This window comes from Taudactylus pleione, unplaced genomic scaffold (assembly GCF_031769625.1).
Source record: "Taudactylus pleione unplaced genomic scaffold, aTauple2 ptg000043l, whole genome shotgun sequence".
NCBI classification, from domain to species: domain Eukaryota; kingdom Metazoa; phylum Chordata; class Amphibia; order Anura; family Myobatrachidae; genus Taudactylus; species Taudactylus pleione.
The window spans coordinates 4,880,852-4,907,957 of NW_028284445.1; the positions used below are offsets into that span (position 1 = coordinate 4,880,852).

At 46.6% G+C, this 27,106-nt stretch overlaps 1 protein-coding gene and 1 pseudogene across 1 annotated transcript in view; one reads left to right on the forward strand and one right to left on the reverse strand.

Annotated features, from left to right (window-relative positions):
• SMAD9 (SMAD family member 9) overlaps window positions 1–27,106 on the forward strand; it is a 43,827-nt gene that overhangs the window by 9,111 nt on the left and 7,610 nt on the right. Inside the window, exons 2-5 of the mRNA XM_088460207.1 lie at window positions 15,196–15,740; window positions 16,257–16,514; window positions 16,601–16,705; window positions 24,333–24,554. Coding sequence (XP_088316333.1) covers window positions 15,329–15,740; window positions 16,257–16,514; window positions 16,601–16,705; window positions 24,333–24,554 — 997 coding nt within the window. The 5' untranslated portion in view covers window positions 15,196–15,328. The remainder of the gene's footprint in view (window positions 1–15,195; window positions 15,741–16,256; window positions 16,515–16,600; window positions 16,706–24,332; window positions 24,555–27,106) is intronic.
• On the reverse strand, window positions 9,316–9,434 carry LOC148537826 (5S ribosomal RNA; annotated as a pseudogene).

Consider the following 27,106-nt stretch of genomic DNA (forward strand, 5'->3'; position numbering starts at 1 on the left):
CCCCGAGCCAAGGCATCCCAGTTTCGTTGGTGCCCTGCTCGGAGTCGGATGCACCTGTTTAGAGGGGGGCTAAGGATAGCCCCTGAAGTTTTCTACAAGGCAGCTGTGGCTGCACATCTGGAGGTACAGCATGGACAGTCATTCTTGATGTCCATGCTGTCTTCCCTACACCCCTGCTGGTACCAGAACGCCGGTACTGATCCAGGGATGCTGGTAGGCATCTGGGTTCACAGCTAGCGGTGACCCCAGATGTTTGGGACCATGGCCGGATTTAAGGGGGACAGCAGGTAAGCAGCGAGGTCCCGCGGTGGGTCCCCGCTGGAACACGGTCCGGAGTCTCCAGGCAGGGGGCTCCCTGGGGACTGGCTGCAGCATGGAGCCAGGTTTCGGACCTGCGCTTCCACTACCTTCCTGGGACAGCGGACCGCAGCTGAGCGGTAGCGCTGCGACGTCCCAGGGGTTAACTGCATGCCAGGGGAGCGCGCCTTCCCTGTACACAGCCGGCGCCTCCCCCGCTGCACACAGCCCTCTCTGCACCTGCCGATTGGCCCTGTGGCAGCACTCCTCCCCCAGGCCGGCCTCCTCTCTGCTCCTCAGTGGCCATCTTTATGGAAGCATGGTGAACGCTGCTGGAAGCTGCTGATCGGTGGCATTGTGGTCTGTGTCCCCCGGCATACCTCTCCTCCATTGGAACAGGTCTGTGTATGCAGCGCTGTGTCCTACCAGACCCTGTGTCTGCGTAGTTGAGGATCAGCGCTGATAGTGCAGGGATTGATTTCTTTGCATTGTATGTGACTGCTGCTAGCGTCTGCTGCCTGTACTTTCACTTTCTACTGTCAGCCTTTTCACTGTCCCTGCCCTTCTTCTGCTAAAGCCCTTGCGGTGCGGTGATTGCAGGGCGGTTCTCTCACTATACTAACGCGTATCAGTGAGAGGGGTCACATACTTTCCATCATGTCTGAAAGTGATTTTCCTCTCCAGCTTCTGTGTACTACGTGTAAGGTACCTATAGCGGAGGGGGAAGGTAGCGCGGAGGGGCTATGTCGGCAGTGTTTTTTATTGACGCGGCCAATTACTGTTAAGGCTCCGGTAAAGGAACCGCCCTGGGCTTGTTTCGCTAAAGCGCTTACAACCCTAGTGGGCCAGTTAGCTCCGCAACCTGCGTTCCCTCAAATGGGATTGTCCCAGCAGTCAGTGGTGTCGTCGCCCATGCAGGGGTTCCAGAGACAACTGATGGTATCCCACAGTCTCCCTATTTCCCCTCCTCAGGTCTCTCAAGTTCTGTGCAGCATTTGTCAGTCGTGTTACAAGGGGAGTCTGTGTTGCGGCCTCACAAGCGGCCGGTGGCGTCTCTGTCCACTCCTTATGAGGATGACGAGGGGATGACCGATGATGGGGAGATTCTGGATCTGTCGGGCAAAGAACCTCTCCGTACAAAAGAGTCGGACGCTAAGTCTAAGGTTTATATACCTGGCCTTATTCGTGCAGTCCGCACAGCTTTAGTTATTGAGGATGATGAACCTCCGGTATCAAAATCCAAATATGCCTTTTTCAAAGATGTTAAGGGTGACGCCACAGTGTTTCCTCTTTCGGGTCAATTGAAGGACCACTTAGAGGACGCGTGGAAACATCCTGGCAGACGGTATCAGCCTCAAAAACGTTTAGCATTGGCTTATCCGTTTGCAGACAATTATTTTGCTAAGTGGGAATCCCCACCACAGGTGGATTCTCATGTGACACGCCTGGTCCGAAGTACCACGTCGCCCATGCTCTCCATGTCCTCCTTAAAGGATGCGACGGACCGTAAGGTGGAAATCTGCCTGAAGTCCGTTTATTCCCTCACGGGGGGGGGGGAGGCAGCCAGGCCGGCTATGGCCATTTGTTGGGTAGCCAGAGCTATGGAGCGCTGGGCTGATAGTTTGGAGGCGTCTTTCGATTCCGACTGTTCGGCTGAACAGACCGAGTTGATAGGCAATCTCCGGGATTCGGCCACTTACATTAACGAAGCGGCTTTAGATATCAGTACCCTGACTTCTTGGGTTTCTTCGGCAGCTGTGGCGGCTCGTCGCACCTTATGATTGCGATCTTGGAAGGCGGACGCTGATTCCAAAAAGGGTTTGGAAGCTTTGCCTTTTAATGGAGAAATCCTATTTGGTCCGGATCTGGACAAAATTGTAGCCACACTGGCGGCAGCCAAATCGGCATGTCTCCCATCTGCTGTAGTTCCTTCCAGTTCAGGTACGTCGTCCTTTCGGCCTTACAGGGCCCAGGGTAGGCCTAAGGCACAGTCCTTTCCCCGACAGGCTGGCCCCAAGAAATCGGCCAAGCCCCGGAAGCAGGCCTGGAGTACCAGACGTCCGGCCCCTAAGTCCGATGACAAACCTGCGGCCTGACAGGGGATCCCAGAGTGGGAGGCCGCCTGCTACGGTTCGCCCAGTGTTGGTAGGTAACCACGACAGACAGTTGGGTTCACAAGATGGTTTCTCACCGATTCTTCACCACGGGTCTTCCATCAGACCGGAACAAAGCCTCGGAACTGCGGAAGGTTTTGCACACTATGCTCCAGGCTGGAGTTATAGCGCCTGTTCCTTTCTCCCAGAGGGGCTGGGGTTTCTATTACAATCTGTTTTTGGTGCAGAAACCCAATGGGTCATACCGTCCGATCCTCAACCTAAAAGCACTCATGTCCTTGCGGGTGCTGAGGTTTCGGATGGAGACCCTACGGTCCATCATTCTGGCGCTGGAACCTGGGGATTACATGGTGTCGTTGAACATACAGGACGCCTACCTGCATGTCCCTATTCTTTTGCGCCATCAACAGTTCCTCAGGTTTGCAATCCGCAACGATCATTTCCAGTTCCGGGCGTTACCTTTTGGCCTGGCGACAGCACCATGTGTGTTCACCAAGGTTATGGCGGTCATGGCGGCTACCCTGCGGCTGCAGGGAGTCCGCATGTTGCCGTACCTAGACGACCTTCTGTTGGTGGCAGGATCTCCGGAGCTCCTTCTACACCATTTGGACCTGACGATTGCAGTACTGCAATGGCACAGCTGGTTGATAAACTGGCAAAAGTCCACCCTGATCCCGTCTCAGAGGATTCTGCACCTCGGAGCCTTGTTGGACTCCAGTCAGCAGAGGATCTTTGTGACGGGGGAAAAGATCTCTGCCTTGCAGTTGAGGGTGCGCAGTTGTCTGCAGAGTCGCCGTGTGTCTCTTCACTTGGCAATGAGGTTACTGGGCTCCATGGTGTCCGTATTCAACATGGTGGAATATGCCCAGTTTCACTCCAGACCTCTGCAGCAATTTATCCTGTCCAAATGGAATGGACTGCCTCAGAGTCTCAAGTCCCAGACGATGGTGCTCACTCCAGGGGTTCGCCTGTCCCTTGCCTGGTGGTTGCAGACGACCCATCTCAACAAGGGTCGTCCGTTTTGAGTGGCGAACTGGGTCCTATTGACGACGGACGCCAGTCTTCGGGGCTGGGGAGCGGTCTCGGGTCCACACTTGTTCCAGGGCAGATGGACTCAGGCGGAAAAGGAGCTTCCGATAAACAACTTGGAACTCCGCGCCGTTTTCAATGCTCTCCAGCAGGCCCATCGGGTTCTCCACGGTCATCCCGTGCAGGTCCAGTCGGACAACGCCACCACCTTGGCCTACATAAATCAACAAGGAGGAACCCGAAGTCGGGCGGCACTCGTAGAGGTGTCCCGCATCCTGATCTGGGCGGAGCGCAATCTCCCGGCCATATCAGCGGTATTCATCCCGGGAGTCCTCAACTGGGAGGCCAACTTTCTCAGTTGCCAGGACGTTCATCCAGGGGAATGGTCTCTGCACCAGGACGTCTTTCAACTTCTGGTGGACAGGTGGGGTCTTCCAGAGATCGCCCTCATGGCGTCACGGCACAACAACAAGTTGTCGGTGTATGGGTCTCGCACAAGAGACGAAAAGGCGTCTCTGGTGGATGCTCTGTCCGTCCAGTGGACGTTCCGGTTTGCCTATCTCTTTCCTCCGTTTTCCCTTCTTCCACGGGTAATCCGGAAATTCAAACAGGAAGGAGGGACGCTCCTGTTGATAGCTCCTGCATGGCCCAGACGGCACTGGTTCTCAGACCTTCAGGGTCTGTCCGTGGACATTCCTCTGCGGTTGCCGCTACGACCGGACCTACTGTCACAGGGTCCTTGTCTTCACCCGGACCTGACTCGGCTGTCTTTGATGGCGTGGCTGTTGAGACGGCCATGTTAAGGTCCAGGGGGTTTCCCAGCTCTGTAGTACGCACTATGCTGAGAGCTCGGAAACCATCTTCTGCAAGAATATACCATCGTCTGTGGCATACGTTCTTCCAATGGTGTCGACCGAGAGATTATGCACCTCGGGATTTCCGTCTGTCTAGAGTGCTAGCCTTCCTACAGGCGGGACTAGACCATGGGCTTCGCCTTGCTTCTTTGAAGGTGCAGGTGTCTGCCCTGTCTGTCTGGTTCCATCGTAGGATTGCTACAATCCCTGATGTGCGCACCTTTATGCAAGGTGTTCTTAGAATTCAGCCGCCATTTGTTCCACCGGTGGAGCCTTGGGATTTAGCTGTGGTTCTGAGGGCTCTCCAGGGACCGCCGTTTGAACCACTGGGCTCAGTGGATGTTAAATGGCTGACAGCTAAAACAATTTTCCTTCTGGCCATCGCTTCAGCCAGACGTGTTTCTGATTTAGGGGCTCTTTTGTAGACCCCCTTTCTTGATTTTTCATGGGAACAGGGCGGTGCCGCGCACTGGTCCTGATTTTCTTCCCAAAGTTGTTTCCCGTTTTCATATCAACGAGGAAATAGTTGTGCCGGCTTTTAACTCACCTGACCTGTCGGTGGGTGAGGCCACTTTGGACGTTGTGCGGGCCTTAAGGATTTATGTTGACCGCACTTCTTTGTCCTCTATGGCTTCCGTAAAAAGGGTTGGCCTGCTTCAAAGCAAACTTTGGCAGCTTGGATCCGTATGGCCATTTCAGAAGCTTATCTTCATGAAGGCCTGCCGGTTCCATCCTCTGTGAGGGCTCATTCCACTAGGTCTGTGGGTCCTTCGTGGGCAGCTCGACGTGGTGTCTCTGCAGTCCAGATGTGCAAGGCTGCCACGTGGTCCTCGGTCCATACATTTGTGAGGTATTACGCATTTGACACCTTTGCCTCTCAGGATGCTTCCTTCGGGCAGCGGATTCTCCTTTCAGCACAGGAGCGTCCCCACCCTTAAAGGATACTGCTTTGGGACATCCCCAAGGTATCCTGTGGATACCCTATGGACCCTGAAGTAGAAAATATGAGATATGGTAAGAACTTACCTTTGTTATCTCTATTTCTACGAAGTCCATAGGGTTCCACAGAACTCCCGCCCTGTCGCACCTGTGCTGCAGATGGGCTTTACTCTGGTCACCGGTTTTTCCGTCTCCCTCTGGTGAGAATGTGATTCTTGTGTGTGTCCAGATCTTTTTTCTCTCTCTTCCTTCTCCGGCCTATGGCTTGGTACGTAACTGAGATGCCTTGGCTCGGGGGCGTGGTATAAAAGGGGGACCCTAGTGCATCCTGGGAGGCTGAAAACTTAACTCTATAGTGCCCGATGCCTGACGTCATCACCTATACCCCAAGGTATCCTGTCAAACCCTATGGACTTCGTAGAAATAGAGATAACAAAGGTAAGTTCTTACCATATCTCATATTTTTTATCCACATATTTCATTAGCACTGGTTATGCCTATCACACTGATTAATAATCATTTGTTACTGAACTACCAACCTGAGGCACCCCTGCAAGTGCTCTGAGGCACCCCAGAGTGCCACGGCACCCAGTTTGGGGACCACTGTCCTAAACCATACATTCCAAAATTCTTCTTGGGAAATGCACAATATAGCAAACTTTATGTTTTTGTGTAATACCTAGAGAAGTATATACGTGTGTTTATCTATCTATCTATCTATCTATCTATATATCTATCTATCTAAAATACTGTATATAATATACATAAATATATATATATCTAGAAAGTGGTGCTTGGGGATAATAAACATCAAAGGCAATTGCTGTTCCAGCATTTCAGTGTTTGTTACACTTTCCTCAGGGATAAATGTGCAAATAACAAATCTTACTTAAATACCGCCCCAAAAAACAGCTGACCACAATCGGCCCTCATGAGACACCAACCCGGGAGCTCACAGTCAAATCAAAATGGTAACCCAAGAGGCGTTCTAATGAGGTGTCAGAATTGAACTGAGAAATTACATCCCCAGCGGCACTGGTGGCGTGGTGATACAACGCATGTGAATGTACAAATAAAATGTGTGCTCAGCTTCGTATTGATACTAGTTTTGCACATTGGCAGAGCAAGGTTCTAGAGACAGAACTATTACTTGACATCCACTAATTTTGTTCCCTAACTGATGAGTTCCTGGTGGAACACCTGGATTCAGCTTTTGAAGGACCAGCGTTCTGCCAGAGGATAGTTACAGTAATTGCTGTAAATAGTCTGTTGCTCCAGAAACCAGAATTCCAATAGCCCTGTCCGCACATCATAAAGAGAAGGATCATTTGAATAATGGAAGCAGGAGATGAATGTAGAAAATATAGACCCGCAGACTACAGCATGTTTCCAGCTAATGGCAAAGGTGCCCTATATTTATCTCTGCGTCTTGCTGTTTTATTAACACTGTGTATCAATTATGTGTTATTAAGAAAATAACTTGGCATGAAGAAATTCTGTATGGCCGTTATATCTGGGCTTCTATCAGACAGGGTGCACGCTATTGCTTCATCTTTAATTCACACTCTTGGCTCTGTTCCCATTGACAAGAGCGGTGCTCTAATTCAGGCTGATGTCACCGGCGAGCAATTTTATTTAACTGGAAGGGGATCAATGTTCTTCTTCATTCCTCTCCAAAGCAAAACATTTGTGTAGTATTGCCTGTGATGTTTTCTGATCTGTTGTCACATTTTCTCAGTGCAAAATGCTATACAAATAAAGCTTACGAAACAGCTATTAATGCATGTTGTAATCTCTGTTTGTCTGGCTGGCTGTGGGTGTGATATGTATATGTTGCTGTATACTACAAACTGCTACAGGATTAGAGAGGTATTCAGGGATTCTCACATCTATCCTATTCCCCCAGCCATCCATTGTGATGCTACCAGGAGCATTTCTTACCCCCTTTATCAATGAGCAGGTCCTGCTTGCCAATGAAGGATGGGAATCATACACTTTCTGACAAAAATGCAATCAAGTCATGATAAATGGCCACTTTTAATTGTTATCGTTAGTGGTTTATAATTATCTTCTTGATTATTCTGCTCAGCACAGTCTTTCTACCTTCATAATTTCCTCTTGTTTGCCAAGAGGTGTACCAAAAATATGGGGGGTTTAACTTTTGTATTGCTAATAACAGAGATGAAAGTTCTATCATCTGGCCCCCCTAACAATCCCCCAAAACTCTGTAAGTGATGCTTCTGAATCTATCCTGCTGATTCAGTTGCCAATAGTTAGTAACCATAGCTATAACAAAATGAGGATCAAAACTGGCCACAATGATGGGAACATTAGACACTGAAAAGTATAGATTCTATCTCCTCTGATAATGTGTGATAATGATGGGTTTACAGGAAATTGGATCGGGTACTACAATTTAGTGTGTCTCAAAGGGTATACAAATGTATACAGACGTGTATCATGCAGCATATAGACTCAGTATTAACTAACACATCTGGGTATTGAGAAGTTGCAGGCAGCCATGAGATGTCGGCGATTCAGCCCGTAGATTTAAAGAGGCAACAATTTTAAAGGTAAAACCAACCTCGTTTTTCCATTTAAACTATTGCTGCTTTAAATTTACAGGCCAAATCGTCAACATCTGGTGGCTGCCTGCAACTGGTATACGATTACATATACCCCAAAGAGTAATCATATGTCACGTACAGTAGGTGACTCCTTCTCATTAGTGAAACCTATCCAGATCCAGCTATATGTAACCAGCATATTGGGTCCTGTAGGAGTCCATGTCGAGATGTGTCACAGATATGACTCAATAAAAAAATCTCTATAAGAATCTGTATCTTGATTTACTAGGCCAGGTCCAGTTGGGTACCAGTACCTGAGACAAATAGCATTATCCCTGTTAAATCGTCATAACCTTTATGAGAGAGTATTCCCCTTACCAGATAGTCTTGTGTAGCTTTTATCTCGGGGAAGATATCCTGGTCTGCTGAGCCATGCAGTCACAGACAAGCAGTGTCTTCCCTAGTTGTGAACCCTACATATATTGATTTTCTTGAATTACAAGCCAAGGTCTTATATCTTGGCTATGGCTCATTGCCATTGACCTCTGTTCCTGGCTATAAAACTTTTTTTCTCAAGAAACAATTACCCAGCTATGTATATTTTCAGGACCTGTGATGTAGGAGAAATGTTAGTAAAGATGGCCACACATACTGTAGGTGCTGTCCTTGTTGGCTGAATGTCCAATGGTTGCTTTGTATGTTTCCCAATACATTATTTGGATGATCAATGTTTATGGATATGATTACATAGCTAGAAATCAGAAGGGCTAGTTGTTGGGGCACTCTTAAAACAAATTTAATAAGATTTAACCTTTATTAGTAATTATTAAAAAGCTGCGGATCTCCTCATTTTAATAGAATAAATGGATATGGCAAAATAAATATTCAAATAATTCTGGGTAATTATGCTCCTATAAATTCTAGATTATTTATTCACATCATACAGGAGTTTTGTACCCGTGGTGATCCTGAAATCAACATAAATCAAATCAAATGTAATCACTTATGTCCCTGCTATTATACACTTAGGGGGTCATTCAGACCCGCTCGCGAGCACAGGACGCTCGCAAGCGGGTCGATGTTCCCCCACTGCGTATGCGCACGACGAAGGGAGCTCCGTCGTGCGCATGCGCGAGACCCGGCGAGCAACGGGCTCTCCATCGCTCCGGGTCTCGCACCAAAGGGGGCGTGCTGTCGATGTTGATTGACAGCACGTGCCTGCCAGACGGAGGCGTTCCCATGGGAACGCCTACCGTCTGAAGCCGGCCCCACTGACATCACTAGTGGGCTTGCGACCGCAGGGTCTCCGTCGCAAGCCCGATGGTCGCGATGGTCAAGACCATCGCGACCATCATTATGGACGCTCGCATATGCTGTGGGTGGTCACCCACAGCTATGCGAGCGGCCAGGAGGCCGCTCCATTTTCATGGAGGAGGGCACTGATTCAGAGCGAGCGCTCTGGTCAGAGCGTTCGGCTCTGAAGCAGGCCCTTAGTCCCGTTCTGCTCCTAAATATTACCTACAACACCCAATATTCCCTGGTGGTCTCCCATCCAAGTACTAATCAGGCCCAATACTGTATAGCTTCCAAGATCAGACAAGATTGGGCATATTCAGTAAGGTATGGTTGTAGGACTATATAAACAGGAGATTGGGGCTCCTGGTGTAATATAGTTAAGGGCATTATGTAGGACTAACTCAGTATGAAAAGTCCGCTTTGATTAAACAATGGACATAAATTACAAACAAAGTATTGCACCAGCATACTTTGATTAATGAATAAATTGGTTATGTTACCTTCTAAAGTATGTATATCATATTCATACAGCCATATAAACAGATAAATGCAGGTATAAGTAATGTCAGTCTAGTAGTGCCTGGGGATAATCATATCACATGTAAACGGCATTTATATAGTATTCATATGATTGTACATGGGTATGCAAATCCCATATGTTTCGGTAGGGATGGTGCTAATTTATATTCCCCTAGAGCACTTAGCAGACACCATACATTTTAACCAAACAATACATAGCATAATTTTTTTTTTTATTATTATTAATGTTTGACCCAAATTCACAGTATTACATTGTTACAGAATTCCTTTTGAACAAAATGAGATTATTACATAACAAAAACAATTTTTCTTTTTCTTCTCTCCTTCCCGTTCTGATGTTTAATAAACCATTGTACAATCTTGGGACACATTGGTTGACTGTTAAATTATGAATAAATTACTCCAACTGTCATCTGGAGTTATAGTGTCTTGTTTAACCTTTATGTTAATTATCGACTTTATTTGTAAATAATTTCCTCGTAAATCTACCAAAGAGAAAAAGATTAAAATCAAGAACCATACAAATTGTTAAAACATTATCATTAACACTTGTCTTGTCCTACACATTAAAAAGGTGTTTGACGTTCTATAACTGCTAAACTATACCAGGTTGTCCATTGAAAACTGCGCTTAAGAGATGCCTTCAGTTCAGGCGATAATGTATGAATGAGAGGGAGCCATATTGAAAAAAATTTCCATGACAATTTTTCTTTGTCAATAGATGTAGAGGACCAATCCATGTTGAACAGATAAACTAATCTTGGCAACATTAGGTTAATAGATGGTAATTGGGTTCAACCCAGCAGGATAAAATAGTTTTTTGGCTGTAGCTGCTATTTTAGTCAAAAGACATTTCTCTGATTTAGTCAGTGTATGTGTTGAGGATAATTCGTATCTATTCCTAAAGGCCCATTCCGGGGTCATCACAAAATCTATATGTAATGTATTTTTAATATACCAAAGAACCTGTTCCCAAAATTGTTGAACATATGTGCATGACAGACAGTGATATATATCAGCGTCTGGAGCTTTACACTTAACACAATTGGCGTTTGCAGATTTCCCGGTTAAATATTGTAATCTAGGGGTATAGTATGCCCTGTGTAGGATTTTATAATTCATTTCTGCGTAAGAAATTGATATCAATTCTTTGTTTAATCGTCTGGTGGCTTGAGCTAAGAGGGATAAATCCAGCTCTGGAAAATCCTTTTTCCATTTGGCAAGACCTCCTGTTATTTTAGATAAATCTATTGTGGGTCTTATATATGAGTATATATCGGAAGAAGAAAAGGGATCACCCAGTTTTAAACGAAGTTTGTCATCTAGTTTAAACTGATTATCTGTCTTCATAAACCCTCTCTTTGTTCTTTGTAAATAGCTAGATGCTTGTAAATAAGGAAACATAGGGATAGATAAATTAGGAAATCGCTGTTGAAGTTGACCATGTGAGTAAGGCTGCTGAGTATCAACATCTATCATATGACATAAGTAACGTAAACCCTGAAGGGACCAGGTTTTTGAGTAGGGGGATGTCCATCCACCAGGGAAAAGAGGGTTATCTGATAATGGGAGAAAAAATGTGTGGGACCAAGATATCTTTAACATAGAGCGAGTTTGTCTCCAGGCCACACATGTGGTAGATAAAAGTATATTCTCTTTGATATCTGACGGGAGAGAGGATGGGGACATATGTAATAAAGTTACCAAATGAGTTCCAGGACTAAATGCTTGTTCAATGCCATAATTGCTATAGTGACTATGACCTCCTATCCAGTCCATGGCGATGCGATAATTAGCCGCCAAGGAATAGGTTTTAATGCATGGTAAGTTCACCCCACCTAGATCAGTAGTTTGCTGGAGTTTAAAAAGAGAGACTCTGGGTCTCTTTCCAGCCCAGATAAATTTCCTCATCGCCTTGTTCAAAAGTAGCATAATTTGTATTATTAACATGAAATACGGATGTACATTGAATAAGTCATCACATGGTCACAACACACAGAGTGGTAATACAAAAGAAAAAAGAAAGCGAAATGTATTGCTAGTGTCCGTTCCCCTAAGTCCCCTAAGAGTTAGTCCTAAATAACCCTTAACTATATTACACCAGGAGCCCCAATCTCCTGTTTATATAGTCCTACAACCATACCTTACTGAATATGCCCAATCTTGTCTGATCTTGGAAGCTATACAGTATTGGGCCTGATTAGTACTTGGATGGGAGACCACCAGGGAGTTGCGCCAAATAGCCCCTCTTGGTGCGGCTGGTCCCGTGAGACTCTGCTAGCACTGAACGATGCTACTAGGAACTGTGCTGATTAATTTGATATGTGACACTTGTTTATCTGTGTGCCACTTATGCTGGGTACACACTGACAGATACATTGGCCGATCAATTGATCGGCCAATATATCTGCTGCCCGTCGGCCAGTGTGTACCCGCGACATGTTGGTGAACGTCGGCGTTCACCGACATATCGCATTGACTGTGCTGCACAGCCGATGGACAGATATGTCTGCAGACATATATGTCCATCGGCAGGTTACCGAGTGCCCGTACACAGCGCCGGGACCCGAGGGCACAAGCAGATGATGGCCATTCAGTGTGTATGAACGACCATCATCTGTAGATATATCTGTCAGGTGTGTACCCACCTTTAGTCTCTCAATCAAAATACGAAGTCCCACAATGCTGCGGACGCAGCTTTTTTCCACGCCAAGTTCCATTTACAGTCTCAGGGGTCTATTTACTAAGCTTTGTTAGGAGATTAAGTGAAGGGTGATAAGGTACCAGCCAATCAGCTCCTAACTGCCATGTCACAGGCTGTGTTTGAAAAATGTCAGTTAGGAGCTGATTGGCTGATACCTTATCACCGTTCACTTTATCTCCTAACATAGCTTAGTAAATAGACCTCTTAGTTGCACACAGATGTACATGTGTCCAATATCAAATTAATCAGCACAGTCTCCTGTTTTGTCCTAGTCGCATCACTTTGCAAATTAGATGCTAGCAGAGTTGCACAGGACCTGACGGCTCACTCACGGCAGGCATGGCGTATTGAGGATAGATGACAAAGGACACATATGTATAAAGCATTTAAAAAAAAATGCATATCAGACACTGTTATTACAATCAGTTTAATAAATCAATGATTAAAGCACCAAAATGTATTCATGAGATGATGCTGTTTGTATTTTGTTGATGCATTAAAGTGCAACTTGCCACAATTTGGATGCAGTTTTCCAAACTGCAAGATTTATCACCCTGTGGGTGGAAGAGTGAAATTTCAAACTGCATCCAACATGTTGCGGTTTGCAAACCCCTAAACCACATGCAGTTTAATGACAAACCACACACACATCAGGTTTTTGTCTGCAGTTCGCCTATGTAGGTGTAGTGTATGGTAAAATGGACTATGCCGGACTTAACAAGCTGTATGGGTGCTATAAACCTATACTGACCCAGTGCTGAAGCCTGACATTATCTGGGTTAAAATGATTAAAATGAGAGTGTCAGACACTAAAAATATCTTTAATTAAGGTTTCTAAGTATTCGTATAATCATGACAATGAGAGAACATATAGGGGTCAATTCAATTAATGACGAGAGGGTGAGTTGATGGTGCAGCTGCATGGAAACGCCGGCAAAGTTACCACGATCTCGCTCCAGACTTGCTGATTTTTGTACGTAGCCCTTTTAGGCTGTGGACAAAAATCAGCAAGCACGGACCTACAGTAAGTGTGGCATGACAGGGACGAGATAATTGAATGGACCACTAAGACTGTCCTTATTCTGGGCCTAATCTGAGTTGCACACAATCCACACGCAATCCGGATGTACAGAGGAAGGAGTTTGTAGGAGCATTTGCATAAACTCGCAGAGAAATATACACTGGTGCCCTTTTGGGTGCAACTCGAACTTGAGCCCTATATGTGTTAGTCCATTTTAATATTTGTACTACATGGGTATTTGTGCACATATAAACATCAGAAGTCACATTGGTTACAGATACTACTGATTACCTGCACCTCCTGAGATTTGTAGTTACCCACTGACTGGGGATTTCCCCTATAGAAATACAATTTAAATACCTCATCCCTCAAGTCTAATTTTATGCTTGTGGTGGGCCTAATGGGATGAGCATTTAGCCAGAGACTTCCTGATCCACCCATTTCCTTTCATCAGAAGAGACAAGGGCCCTGATTCAGAGCCGGACGCTCTGACCAGAGCGCTCGCTCTGAATCAGGGCCCACCTCCATAACTATGGAGCGTCCTCCTGGACGCTCATATAGCTGTGGGTCACCACCCACAGCCTATACGAGCGTGCAGGATGATGGTCGCGATGGTCTTGACCATCGCGACCATCGCCAGTGCGAACAGAAGCCTGCGGTTGAGTTTTTCAACCGCAAGGCCAGGAGTGATTTTGGCTCTATCAGAGCCAAAATCACTCCCACTGACATCACTAGTGATGTCAGTGGGGCCGGCTTCTGATCAACATCGACAGCACGCCCCTCCGTCGTGCGCATGCGCAGTGCACACCATCGACCCACTTGCGAGCGGACAGCCCCTCGCGAGTGGGTCTGAATCAGGCCCAAAGTTTTTTGCATTCGCAATAGATATTGCCATCCAGCTGTGCCAATCTGTATGCGTCTAATCACCCACAGGTATATGATATTGCCAAGAGGCACGGGTATATATTTGCACTTTTTGAAATTATTCTTATTTAGTTTACATTTTAACCTTTTATTTTATAACTGCAACTATATTTCAAGACTACCGAGACCCCCCTAGCCAGGGCACATGTCACCTTAATCGCGTTATGGCTAATTTACATGTGGCAATTTCCGTGGGCAATTTGTATGCTCTAAATCAGTTGTTCCTAAACTCGGTCCTCAGGACCCCACACATTTTCTAGATCACCCAGCAGATGCACAGGTGTATTCATTACTCACTGACACATTTTAAAAGATTGACAGGTAGAGCTAATTATTTCACTTGTGATTCTGTGAGGACACCTGGAAAACAGGTACTGTTTGGGGGTCCTGAGGACCGAGTTTGAGAACCTGTGCTTTAAATTTATCACCCTGGATCGGATTTGATTTCCATCAGCCCGAGTGGTGTGCCATCATCAGACAATAAGACTCATTGGGGTATATTTACTAAAGTGCAGGTTTTTAGAAGTGGAAATGTTGCCCATATCAACCAACGAGATTCTACTTATCATTTACTTAGGACCATTTAGAAGATAATAGCTAGAATCTGGTTGGTTGTTTTGGACAACATCTCCAATTCTATAAACCCGCACTTTAGTAAATATACCCCATTGTCTCACTTTCATTCAGTTTATCCAATGCGCTATTAAATCTGTCCTATGTATTCCAAATATTTTGGGATCTACAGTAGAGTTTACCTTTAATCAATTATTATTTTTTTCTCAACGACCCTGTAAGCCAGTACTGTACTTTCTGTATTATTCATATGTTAGTTTCTTTTTGTTTCATCAGTGTTTAGAAATGATTTTCATATATACAACCATTCTGATTGTGACTCTTGTTTCATTTTTAGGAGTACTTTCACAGTCTTTCTACTAGCTGAGGAGAACGCACTCCATGACCAGATTACAAATTAAAAAACAAAAAATAGAAGAGGTGTTTATATATTTACTTCATTAGACCACAAAGTGACATTACCAACTCATATGCACTCCAGCACCCCCATCAGTTCCCTTTTCTCCTTCACTAGCCCTGCCGTTAAACGGCTGCTTGGCTGGAAGCAAGGAGATGAAGAGGAAAAATGGGCGGAAAAGGCAGTGGATTCACTGGTGAAGAAGTTAAAGAAGAAGAAAGGCGCGATGGAAGAGCTGGAGAGGGCGCTGAGTACGCCAGGACAGCTCAGCAAATGTGTCACTATCCCACGTTCTCTGGATGGGCGGCTGCAAGTGTCACATCGCAAGGGTCTTCCACATGTCATCTATTGTAGGGTCTGGAGGTGGCCTGATCTGCAGTCACACCATGAGCTAAAACCACTTGAATGCTGTGAGTTCCCATTTGGATCAAAACAAAAGGACGTATGCATAAACCCTTACCATTACCGCCGGGTGGAAACTCCAGGTAAAACTTATTTTGTGAATTGATTCTAATCCACGATTGGTCTATGTGACTTGTCTCTTTAGATTTAAACATAAATGGAGGCTCACCTTATGTCACTCTTCCCACATATTGGGAATTTGTTTTGTGGTGAGATGCAGAAAACCCAGGAAATACTTCACTGTTTGATATGCCCCTTCCTTTCGTCACTATGATTGGCGGTTCCAGCTCTCATACAGGAGAGAGATGCTGGTACTACCATCTACAATGGCGTAAGCAAGTGGTTACTATATTACCAACTCCCTGGGGCGAGGGACCACCGTCTTTAGAACTGAATGCAGCTAATCTACAATTCAGAATCTTATGGGCTGCTGTGATTTTTGTTTTGCTATTTTTTCTTGAAAACATTTAATTGGAAAACATTTCTCTGTTTGTGACTATTATAACATTGTCTTTTGATTCGAAATAACTTTTCAGCTAGATATGGAAATGTTATATTCATGGTGAGTTCTCTTTAACTGTTTTCTTTTTTTATTTAAGTCTTGCCACCGGTACTAGTTCCAAGACATAGTGAGTTTAACCCGCAACTCAGCCTGCTTGCCAAGTTCCGGAATACGTCCCTCAACAATGAGCCACTCATGCCACATAATGCCACCTTCCCCGAGTCTTTCCAGCAACCATCATGCACTCCGTTCTCCTCCTCACCCAACAACATTTTTCATCACTCGCCAAACACTATTGGCTATCCCGATTCTCCCAGAAGTTCTTCAGAACCTGGAAGTCCCTACCAGATCACAGGTGAACTATACAGATGTCTGCAAAGGCTCCATTGTCTGATTTACTGAATTCTCCCATCACAAAAAAACATGCCTTTGTGTCCTCAGATACACCTCCACCACCATACAACCCTCCAGAGACTCATGGAAACCAGAACAGACACTCAGGGGACTCCAGTGACTGCCAACTCGTTTTTTCAGCAACAAACCGAGGTGGGTACTTGTTTGGATACTAGAAGTATTGGTAGAATGACAAGTTTGTTTCTATTATAAGATAAATCCAACTTTATTGCTGGAGAAAACTGAAGTTTCTACATCAGGGTCCATAGGGTATCCACAGGCATCGGGCACCATAGAGTTAAGTTTTCAGCCAACCAGGATGCACTAGGGTCCCCCTCCTATACCCCGTCACTGCTGACGTCCATGCTGTCTCCCATACACCCCGCCGGTACCAGAACGCCGGTACTGATCCAGGGATGCTGGTAAGCATCTGGGGTCACGGCCAGCGGTGACCCCAGATGTTTCGGACCATGGCCGGATTCAAGGGGAGCAGGTAAGTAGCGGGGGTCCCGCGGTGGGTCCCTGCTGAGCACATGGTCCACAGTCCCCAGGCAGGGGGCTGCCTGGGGACTGGCTGCAGCGTGGAGCCAGGTAACCTTCCACTACCCCCCTGGGACAGCGGGACGCAGCTGAGCGGCAAGCGCTGCAGCGTCCCAGGGGTTAATTGCATGCCAGGGGAGCGCGCCTTCCCTGTACACAGCCGGCGCCTCCCACACTGCACACAGACCTCTCTGCGCTGCCGATGGGTCCTGTGGCAGCGCTCCTCCCCCAGGCCTGTCTCCTCTCTGCTCCTCGGTGGCTATCTTTGTATGGTGAACGATGCTGGTGCTGCTGACGGTGGCATCATGGTATGGGTCCCCCGTCATACCTCTCCTCCATTGACTACAGGTCTGTGTATGCAGCGCTGTGTCCTACCAGACTCTGTGTCTGTGTAGTTGAGGATCAGCGCTGATAGTGCAGGGATTGATTTCTTCTGCATTGTATGTGACTGCTGCTAGCGTCTGCTGCCTGTACTTTCACTTTCTACTGTCACCCATTTTACTGTCCCTGCTCTTCCTCTGCAAAAGCCCTTGCGGTGCGGTGATTGCAGGGTGGTTCTCCCACTATACTAACGAGTATCAGTGAGAGGGGTCACATACTTACAATCATGTCTGAGAGTGAATTTCCTCTCCAGCTTATGTGTACTAAGTGCAATGTACCAATAGCGGAGGGGGAGGGTAACGCGGAGGGCAGTGTTATTTATTGGCGCGGCCAATTACTGTCACGGCTCCGGTACAGGAACCTCCCTGGGCTAGTTTCGCTAAAGCGCTTACAACCCTAGTGGGCCAGTTAGCTCCGCCACCTGCGTTTTCCCAGATGGGATTGTCCCAGCAGTCAGTGGTGTCGTCACCCATGCAGGGGTTCCCGAGACAACTGATGGTGCCCCACAGTCTCCCTATTTCCTCTCCCTAGGTTTCACAGGAGCCTGCGTGGGTTAATACACTGACACATTCGGTACAGCATTTGTCGGACGTGTTACAAGGGGAGTCTGTGTTGCGACCACATAAGCGGCCTGTGGCATCTCTGTCTGCTCCTTATTAGGATGACGACGTGACGTCCGATGATGGGGAGATTCTGGATCTATCTGACCAAGAACCTCTCCGTACTAAAAAGTCGGACGCTAAGTCCAAGGTTTATATTACTGGCCTTATTCGGGCAGTCCGCACTGTTTTAGTTATTGAGGATGACGATCCTCCGGTGTCCAAGTCCAAATATGCCTTTTTTAAGGATATTAAGGGTGACGCCACAGTGTTTCCTCTTTCGGGTCAGTTAGTAGACCATGGAGGCATGGAAATACCCTGGAAAACGGTATCAGCCTCAGAGGCCCTTAGCTGTAGCTTATCCCTTTGCGGACAATTATTTTTCTAAGTGGATTCTCATGTGACACGCCTAGTCCGAAGTGCCACCTTGCCCATGCCCTCCATGTCTTCCTTGAAGGATGCTACGGAACGCAAGGTGGAGATCTGCCTAAAGTCCATTTATTCCCTTCCGGGGGGGGGCATCCAGACCGGCTATGGCCGTATGTTGGGTAGCCAGAGCTATGGAGCGCTGGGCTGATAGTTTGGAGGAGTCTTTGGAATCCGACTGTCCGGCTGAACAGGCCGAGTTGGTAGGCAATCTCCAGGATTCGGCCACTTACATCAATGAAGCAGCCTTGGATATCAGTATCCTGACATCTAGGATTTCTTCGGCAGCTGTTGCTGCTCGTCGCACCATATGGTTGCGATCTTGAAAGGCGGACGCTGATTCCAAAAAGGGCTTAGAAGCTTTGCCTTTTAATGGAGAAGTCCTATTTGGTCCGGATCTGGACAAAATTGTAGCCACGCTGGCGGCGGCCAAATCTGCATGTCTCCCGTCTGCTGCGGTCTCTTCAAGTTCAGGTACGTCGTCCTTTCGGCCTTACAGGGCCCAGAGTAGGCCTAAAGCACAGTCTTTTCCCCGACAGGCTGGGCCCAAGAAATCGGCCAAGCCCAGGAAACAGGTCTGGAGTACCAGACGTCCGGCCCCTAAGTCAGATGACAAACCTGCGGCCTGACAGTCCGGGCCTCCCTTTGGGGGATCCCAGAGTGGGAGGCCGCCTGCTGCAGTTCGCCCAGTGTTGGTCGATAACCACGATAGACAATTGGGTTGACGAGGTGGTTTCTCGCGGGTATGCCCTCTCCTTTCGGCACAGGCCCCCATCCCGGTTCTTCACCACAGACCTTCCATTAGACCGGAACAAAGCCTTGGAACTACGGAAGGTTTTGCACACTATGCTCCAGGTTGGAGTTATAGTGCCTGTTCCATTCTCCCAGAGGGGCCAGGGTTTCTATTCCAATCTATTTTTGGTGCAGAAACCCAATGGGTCGTACCGTCCGATACTCAACCTCAAGGCCCTCAACAAGTCCTTGCGGGTGCAGCGGTTTTGGAAGGAGACCCTACGGTCCATCATTCTGGCGCTGGAACCTGGGGATTACATGGTGTCATTGGACATACAGGACGCTAACCTGCATGCCCTATTCTTTTGCGCCATCAGCAGTTCCTCAGGTTTGCAATTCGCAACGACCTTTGTGAGGTATTATGCTTTTGACACCTTTGCCTCTAAGGATGCTTCCTTCGGGCGGTAACTTTTGGCATGGCGACAGCACCACGAGTGTTCACCAAGGTCATGGCGGTCATGGCGGCTTACCTGCGGCTGCAGGGAGTCCGCATGTTGCCGTACCTGGATGACCTTCTCTTGGTGGCAGGATCTCCAGAGCTCCTTCTACGCCATTTGGACCTGACGATTGCAGTACTGCAACGTCACGGCTGGTTAATAAACTGGCAAAAGTCCACCCTGATCCCGTCTCAGAGGATTCTGCACCTCGGAGCATTATTGGACTCCAGACAGCAGCGGATCTTTGTGACGGGGGAAAAGATCTCTGCCTTACAGATGAGGGTGCGCAGTTGTCTACAGAGTCGCCGAGTGTCTCTGCACTCGGCGATGAGGTTGCTGGGCTCCATGGTGTCAGTATTCGACATGGTGGAATATGCCCAGTTTCACCCCAGACCTCTGCAGCAATTGATCCTGTCTAAATGGAATGGACTGCCTCAGAGTCTAAAGTCCCAGACGATGGTGCTCACTCCGAAGGTTCGCCTGTCTCTAGCCTGGTGGTTGCAGACAACCGACCTCAACAAGGGTCGTCCATTTTGGGTGGCAAACTGGGTCCAGTCTTCGGGGCTGGGGAGCTGTCACAGGTCCACACTTGTTCCAGGGCAGGTGGGCTCAGGCAGAAAAGGAGCTTCCAATAAACATCTTGGAACTCCACGTGGTTTTCAATGCTCTCCAGCAGGCACATTGGGTTCTCCAACATCACCCTGTGCAGGTCCAGTCGGACAACGCAACCAACGTGGCCTACATAAATCGACAAGGAGGAACCCGAAGTCGGGCGGCATTCGTAGAGGTGTGCCGCATCCTGGTCTGGGCGGAGAGCAATCTCCCGGCTATATCAGCAATATTCATCCGGGGGGTCCTCAACAGGGAGGCGGATTTTCTCATTCGCCAGGATGTACATCCGGGAGAATGGTCTCTGCATCAGGACGTCTTTCAACTTCTGGTGGACAGGTGGGGTCTTCCAGAGATAGACCTCATGGCGTCACGGCACTACAACAAGTTGCCGGTGTACGGGTCTCGAACAAGAGACGAAAAGGCGCCTCTGGTGGATGCTCTGTCCGTCCAGTGGACGTTCCGGTTTGCTTATCTCTTTCCTCCGTTTTCCCTTCTTCCGCGGGTAATCCTGAAATTCAAACAGGAAGGAGGTACGCTCCTGTTGATAGCTCCCGCGTGGCCCAGGCGGCACTGGTTCTCAGACCTTCAGAGTCTGTCCGTGGACATTCCTCTGCGGTTGCCGCTACGACCGGACCTGTTATCACAGGATCCTTGTCTTCACCCAGTCCTGGCTCGACTGTCTTTGACGGCATGGCTGTTGAGACGGCCATGTTAAGGTCCAGGGGCTTTTCCAGCTCTGTGGTACAAACCATGCTAAGAGCTCAGAAACCATCCTCTGCAAGGATATACCATCGTGTGTGGCATACGTTCTTCCAGTGGTGTCGACCGAGAGGTTATGCCCCTCGGGAGTTCCGTCTGTCTAGAGTGTTAGCTTTCCTACAGGCGGGGCTAGACCATGGGCTTCGCCTTGCTTCTCTGAAGGTGCAGGTGTCTGCCCTGTCAGTCTGATTTCATCGTAGGATTGCTGCGATCCCTGATGTGCGCACCTTTATGCAAGGTGTTCTTCGCATTCAGCCACCTTTTGTTCCATCGGTGGCGCCTTGGGATTTAGCTGTAGTCCTGAGGGCTCTCCAGGGACCGCCGTCTGAACCACTGGGCTCAGTGGACCTTAAATGGATGACAGCTAAAAGAATAGTCCTTCTGGCCATTGCTTCGGCCAGATGTGTTTTTGACTTAGGGGCTCTCTCCTGTAGACCCCCTTTTCTGATTTTTCATAGGAAGAGGGCGGTGCTGCGCACTCGTCCTGGATTCCTTCCCAAAGTTGTTTCAAGTTTCCACATCAACGAGGAAATCGTTGTGCCGGCTTTTAACTCACCTGATCTTTCAGTGGGTGAGGCCACTTTGGACGTTGTGCGGGCCTTAAGGATTTATGTTGACCACACTTCTTCGTTTAGGAAGTCGGACGCCTTGTTTGTCCTCTATGGCTTCTGTAAAAAGGCTTGGCCTGCTTCAAAGCAAACTTTGGCAGGTTGGATTCGTATGGCAATTTCAGCTTTTCTTCATGAAGGCCTTCCGGTTCCATCCTCTGTGAGGGCTCATTCCACTAGGTCCGTGGGTCCTTCGTGGGCAGCTCAACGTGGTGCCTCTGCAGTCCAGATCTGCAAGGCTGCCACGTGGTCCCCTGTCCATACCTTTGTGAGGTATTGCGCTTTTGACACCTTTGCCTCTAAGGATGCTTCCTTCGGGCGGCGGATTCTCCTTTCAGCACAGGAGCGTCCCCACCCTTAAAGGATACTGCTTTGGGACATCCCCAAGGTATCCTGTGGATACCCTATGGACCCTGATGTAGAAAATATGAGATGTGGTAAGAACTTACCTTTGTTATCTCTATTTCTACGAAGTCCATAGGGTTCCACAGGACTCCTGCCCTGTCGCACCTGTGGACTTTACTCTGGTCACCATTTTTTTTCCGTCTCCCTCTGGTGAGAATGTGATTCTTGTGTGTGTCCAGATCTTTTTTTCTCTCTCTTCCTTCTCCTCCTCCGGCCTATGGCTTGGTACGTAACTGAGATGCCTTGGCTCGGGGTGGTGTATAGGAGGGGGACCCTAGTGCATCCTGGGAGGCTGAAAACTTAACTCTATGGTGCCCGATGCCTGACGTCATCACCTATACCCCAAGGTATCCTGTGGAACCCTATGGACTTAGTAGAAATAGAGATAACAAAGGTAAGTTCTTACCATATCTCATATTATTATTGATGTCTACTAATCCAAAATAAAAATAGACAGTAACGTCCCCATTGCTAGAACAAAAGTTAGTTGGCTGTGCTCTGCCTTAGCTGTATCAGTTATGCTTTACAGCACGTCTTCACAATAAATTAGGTCAGGCTAATGGGCAGATTAGGTCTGGCATAATATGTGGACATCCCTATGAAAAATTCCATGCCAGCCAGTATACTGGTACCTACCTGGCATTGAAATCAAATCATTACTGGCATCTGCTTATACTCCTGGCCCGGCTCCTGAATCACTCACTTTGTCTCATTGATGGATGTGTTCCCAAGTAGCTATAGTCAGGCAGCAGGAACATGCAATATGTGACATCTATACCTACCATTTGCATGCTTATTATGATGCTAACATGATCATGTGCGTTTATATGATCACAGAGCTCATCAGAGACTTCTGATGTTAGAAGGTGCATTATTCAGATAACTAGTTGTATGATAAATGTGTTTTAATTACCAGTGAATGATATTAAGTTTTGGTACATATAGTTTTAGTTTAATTATGTATTTACTTTTTTGTAAATGAAAAACAAAAGTTATCAGCCTGCGACACAACTGTACTGTATGAGGTGATCCTATCTGTAACAGTTTGCGGGTGAAGGGCCAGTTACGGATACTGGGCTCTGTTTACCTTGTTTAAAGTAAAAAAATGCTGGCACACACACACACCCAAACAAGCTGCCCCTTACGTTCTAAAGTAGTACCCCTACAACACAAAGACTAAATAAGATAACAGGCAGGAAGAAAGTTCGAGGGCGCTAATGGTGCCCTGTACTTTATCTATGAAGATAGGGTACCATTAGCGCCCTCGAATGTTCTTCCTGTCTGTTATTTGATTACCTGTTTCACTGAGGTCAATTTGATGAAAGGAATGAAGAACAAAGCCAAGAAACCATAGACGTGGTTTAAAAAGTATTTTTAAATGCATGGGAAGTATAGTTATGGTTTATTTATGTCCCATCACAATCACCATAGTGAAATATATTATTAGATTTAGTGACAGGTAAACAATTATAAGCATATGTTCCACAGCTGTTTAATACAAGGTTTTGTATTTACACCACTCATGTATTATAAAGTTATTTATGTTATTTATTATTAATGTGTAATGTAAAAAAAAAAAAAAAAAAAGTAAGTTAGCTCTCAGCTTTTATATGTACTGTTATCATGCACTACATCAATTGTAATTATATGACCCAGAGTGGGTGCTACCATTATGTAGCAATAATTATTTTGGGGTGAGCGTTTGGGAGTGGGGCCCCCGGGGGGGGTTCTAACTGGGCCTTTCTCATGGCATCACTACTTAATTCACATAGAATACCTTTATCACTTCTCTATTTGTTTGTATATTATTTGTGTCATTTTAATTCTTTCTCATTTCATTAACACTTATTGATTTATACTTACACATCTCTTCTTTATACTTCACTATCACCTTTTTCCCTTTTTCGTGTGATGCCCTGGGGATGGCCCTTGGTTGGAATTTTTTTGGAGTGCCTTGCTTCTCGGACGTGAACCCCTTAATGCTAGGGACGCCAGTATAGAGGAGCCTTGACGATTGGCCTGGCGCTTATTCATATATTTGCAAATGTATGTAACTAATACCTCTGAATCGCTATTATCATGTAGGATTTAAGTATTGTTTTTGCTGCAGTGTGCTGGGGGGCAAATCTCTTTTTCTTCTGTGTTTAATGTGTAATGTACTCAGTATGGCAGCAGGTGAGCCGTTTCAGATTTCTTTTTTTTTATTGGACTTATCTTACAGAATTCCGCCCTGTTTGCTATGAGGAACCATTACACTGGTGCTCTGTTGCTTACTATGAACTCAACAATCGGGTGGGAGAGACGTTCCAGGCATCTTCCCGCAGTGTACTCATCGATGGGTTCACAGATCCCTCCAACAACAAGAATAGGTTCTGCTTAGGACTTCTCTCTAATGTCAACCGAAACTCCACTATTGAAAACACCCGCCGCCACATAGGGAAAGGTAACAAGATTAGCATCATCGAGCAACTTGAAAACAGTTTTGGACACATGAAAATAAGTCAGTAAGCAATATTAATAGTGTTATGCCAACTTTTATATGTACTTCAGCTCTTTGTTATGTGTGATTTGCTTACACCTCAAGGAACAAACACATCCAACCCACACAGCGGCATACTGCCATACTGTCACCATCATAACTGAGGTTCTGAATGTGGGCTGGGTGGGAGGAATGTGAGACATAAGCACTTCTTCAGGTGAAAGATAGGTATAAATCCTTATATTATTAGACATCATAGATGAACCCATGCATGATTGTCATGCTGTTTCAAAACAACTATTAAGTAAAACCGCATAAAAGTCTGTATTGATAATCTGACCCTAATTTAAGATGGTTACACACTTTAACGACAGATCAGTCAGCAGACTAATCCGCCATGCGAGCGGCCGATTGGTAAGCTATACACACATACCAATCGGCCCTCCTGACATGTCTGGCCTGACATCACAACTGGGCGGGCATTTAAATTTGCCCGCCCAGCTGCGATGTCAATGTCAGTGGTTCCTGCATTTAGTGTACGGATGGTTGACAGGTTGCCTGTACACACAGCCAGATGTGCCGATATATCTTTCAGAGGTATGCAATCGGGAAGCCGACTGCCTAAATACCGGCAGCCGGCTTCCCGACTGTCATATCCCGGCAAGGGTGAAATGCCGGGCGTCTAGATGTAGACGCCCGTCATTTCCCCGACGCCAGGAGACCGGCACCCGGCATCCCGATCGTAGTGATGCCGGGCGCCGCGAGCGGACAGCCCTAAGGGTTAGGTTTAGGGCTCCCGGGGGGGACTTAGGGTTAGGCAACCCGGGGGGGGGGGACTTAGGGTTAGGCACCCCCCCGGGGGACTTAGGTTTAAGCAGCGGGGAAGGGGGTGGATTGGGTTAGGCACTTAGAGAGGGGATTAGGGTTAGGCACTTGGGGGGCGAGGTTAGGGTTAGGCACCCCTAAGGAGGGTTAGGGTTAGGGGGGTTAGGTTAGACAATACTTACCTATCCACGATCGGTATTTCCAGCGCTGTCGGGCTTCCGCTGCCGGGATCTCTGCTGAGGTCGGGCTGCCAGCGGTATATCATACCAATTCCCTTTCAGATATATTGGCAGTGCTGCAGGGCCGACCTGATATGTCTGTGAATGACGCAGTTCACAGACATATCGGGTGTACACCCCTGCCGATGCACTCCCAATATATCGCTCGCCGATAGAACAAATGATATATCAACAAATGTTTACCCAGCATTAGAGTTAAGCACAATTAACCAACTTTGTAAATAAATAAATGTAGTATTTGGCACTAGAATTCCCAGCAAACTTTGGCAGCTATTAACTGCATTGGTATGCTGCTACTTGTAGAATGGGAAAGCTGTTATCCCTATTGCTAATATCAGAAATATGACCAGGCATCCTTGCCTTTAGGGGTCTGAAAGCACCCCTACATCTTTTACAGTACAATAATGGTATGCAATATAAGATAACCATGAAATGAATGGCACAAGTTATAAAACGTAAAACCATTTATTATTAGTGACGGAAGTAGTAAAATTAGAATTCTTTAATGTACAGCTGCAGCTCTTACAAATGTTCTGCACACTTCTGTAAAACGTTTGAAGGTGTCAACGCATTTCACTAATCACTTTAAATGAAAGTAGACTAGGTGAAATCGTTTTTCCAAGAGTTGGAGCTCCTCGTGATGAAAAACTGCACCTCGTTAATGTTTAATTTACAGTTTGATTTTTACAATTTTGCAGAGGTGTTGAAGAATTGTTGTTCGACGCCTTTTGAGCCAACCATGCACAATGTATATAGGAAAGCTAATTTTTACGAACAAAGTTACCAAAATAAAAAGAGAAAAACATTAAAATGTGGCACATGAAATTACGATAGTCACTATGTTCCCTTATACTGGCTGCACTGCTGTGATTCCAGCAAAAGGCATTAAGGTATGTGACTAAATTGGACATTAGTCCTGTCACGTGGCACTCATGATGAGTGGCAGAATCCGTTCCCATGTGGCCATCGTAATTCGTAACTCTCTTCCTGAAGCCATAAACGAGCTTCTAAAGTGAGGCTGGGCTATGACATAATGTTCATACTTTTTACAGCATGCACTTTTATCATGAGCCGCAGTAACATAAACAGTAGTGCAAAGCAGAGAACCTCACCAAAAGTTCACTAATGTTTATGCAAATGGATAAAGGCAAATGACTCAGCTGCATACACACGTAAAGATTTTCTGTCCAACCATCCAACTAGTTGATTGGTTGGAATGAAAATCTGGTAAGGTATGGGAGTAACTGATGATCAGCAAGTTGCTGCTAAATGCCAGAAAACAGATGAAAATGGTCGTCAGACAAGTTTGTTAAATGTTTGATCTAAACAATTTGTTCAAACAACAGTTTGTCCATTTTCCGGCGTTTGGGAGCAAATTGCTGATTGTCATTTGCTTTCATACCTTACCAGATTTTCATTCCAACCAATCAACTAGTTGGATGGTTGGACAGA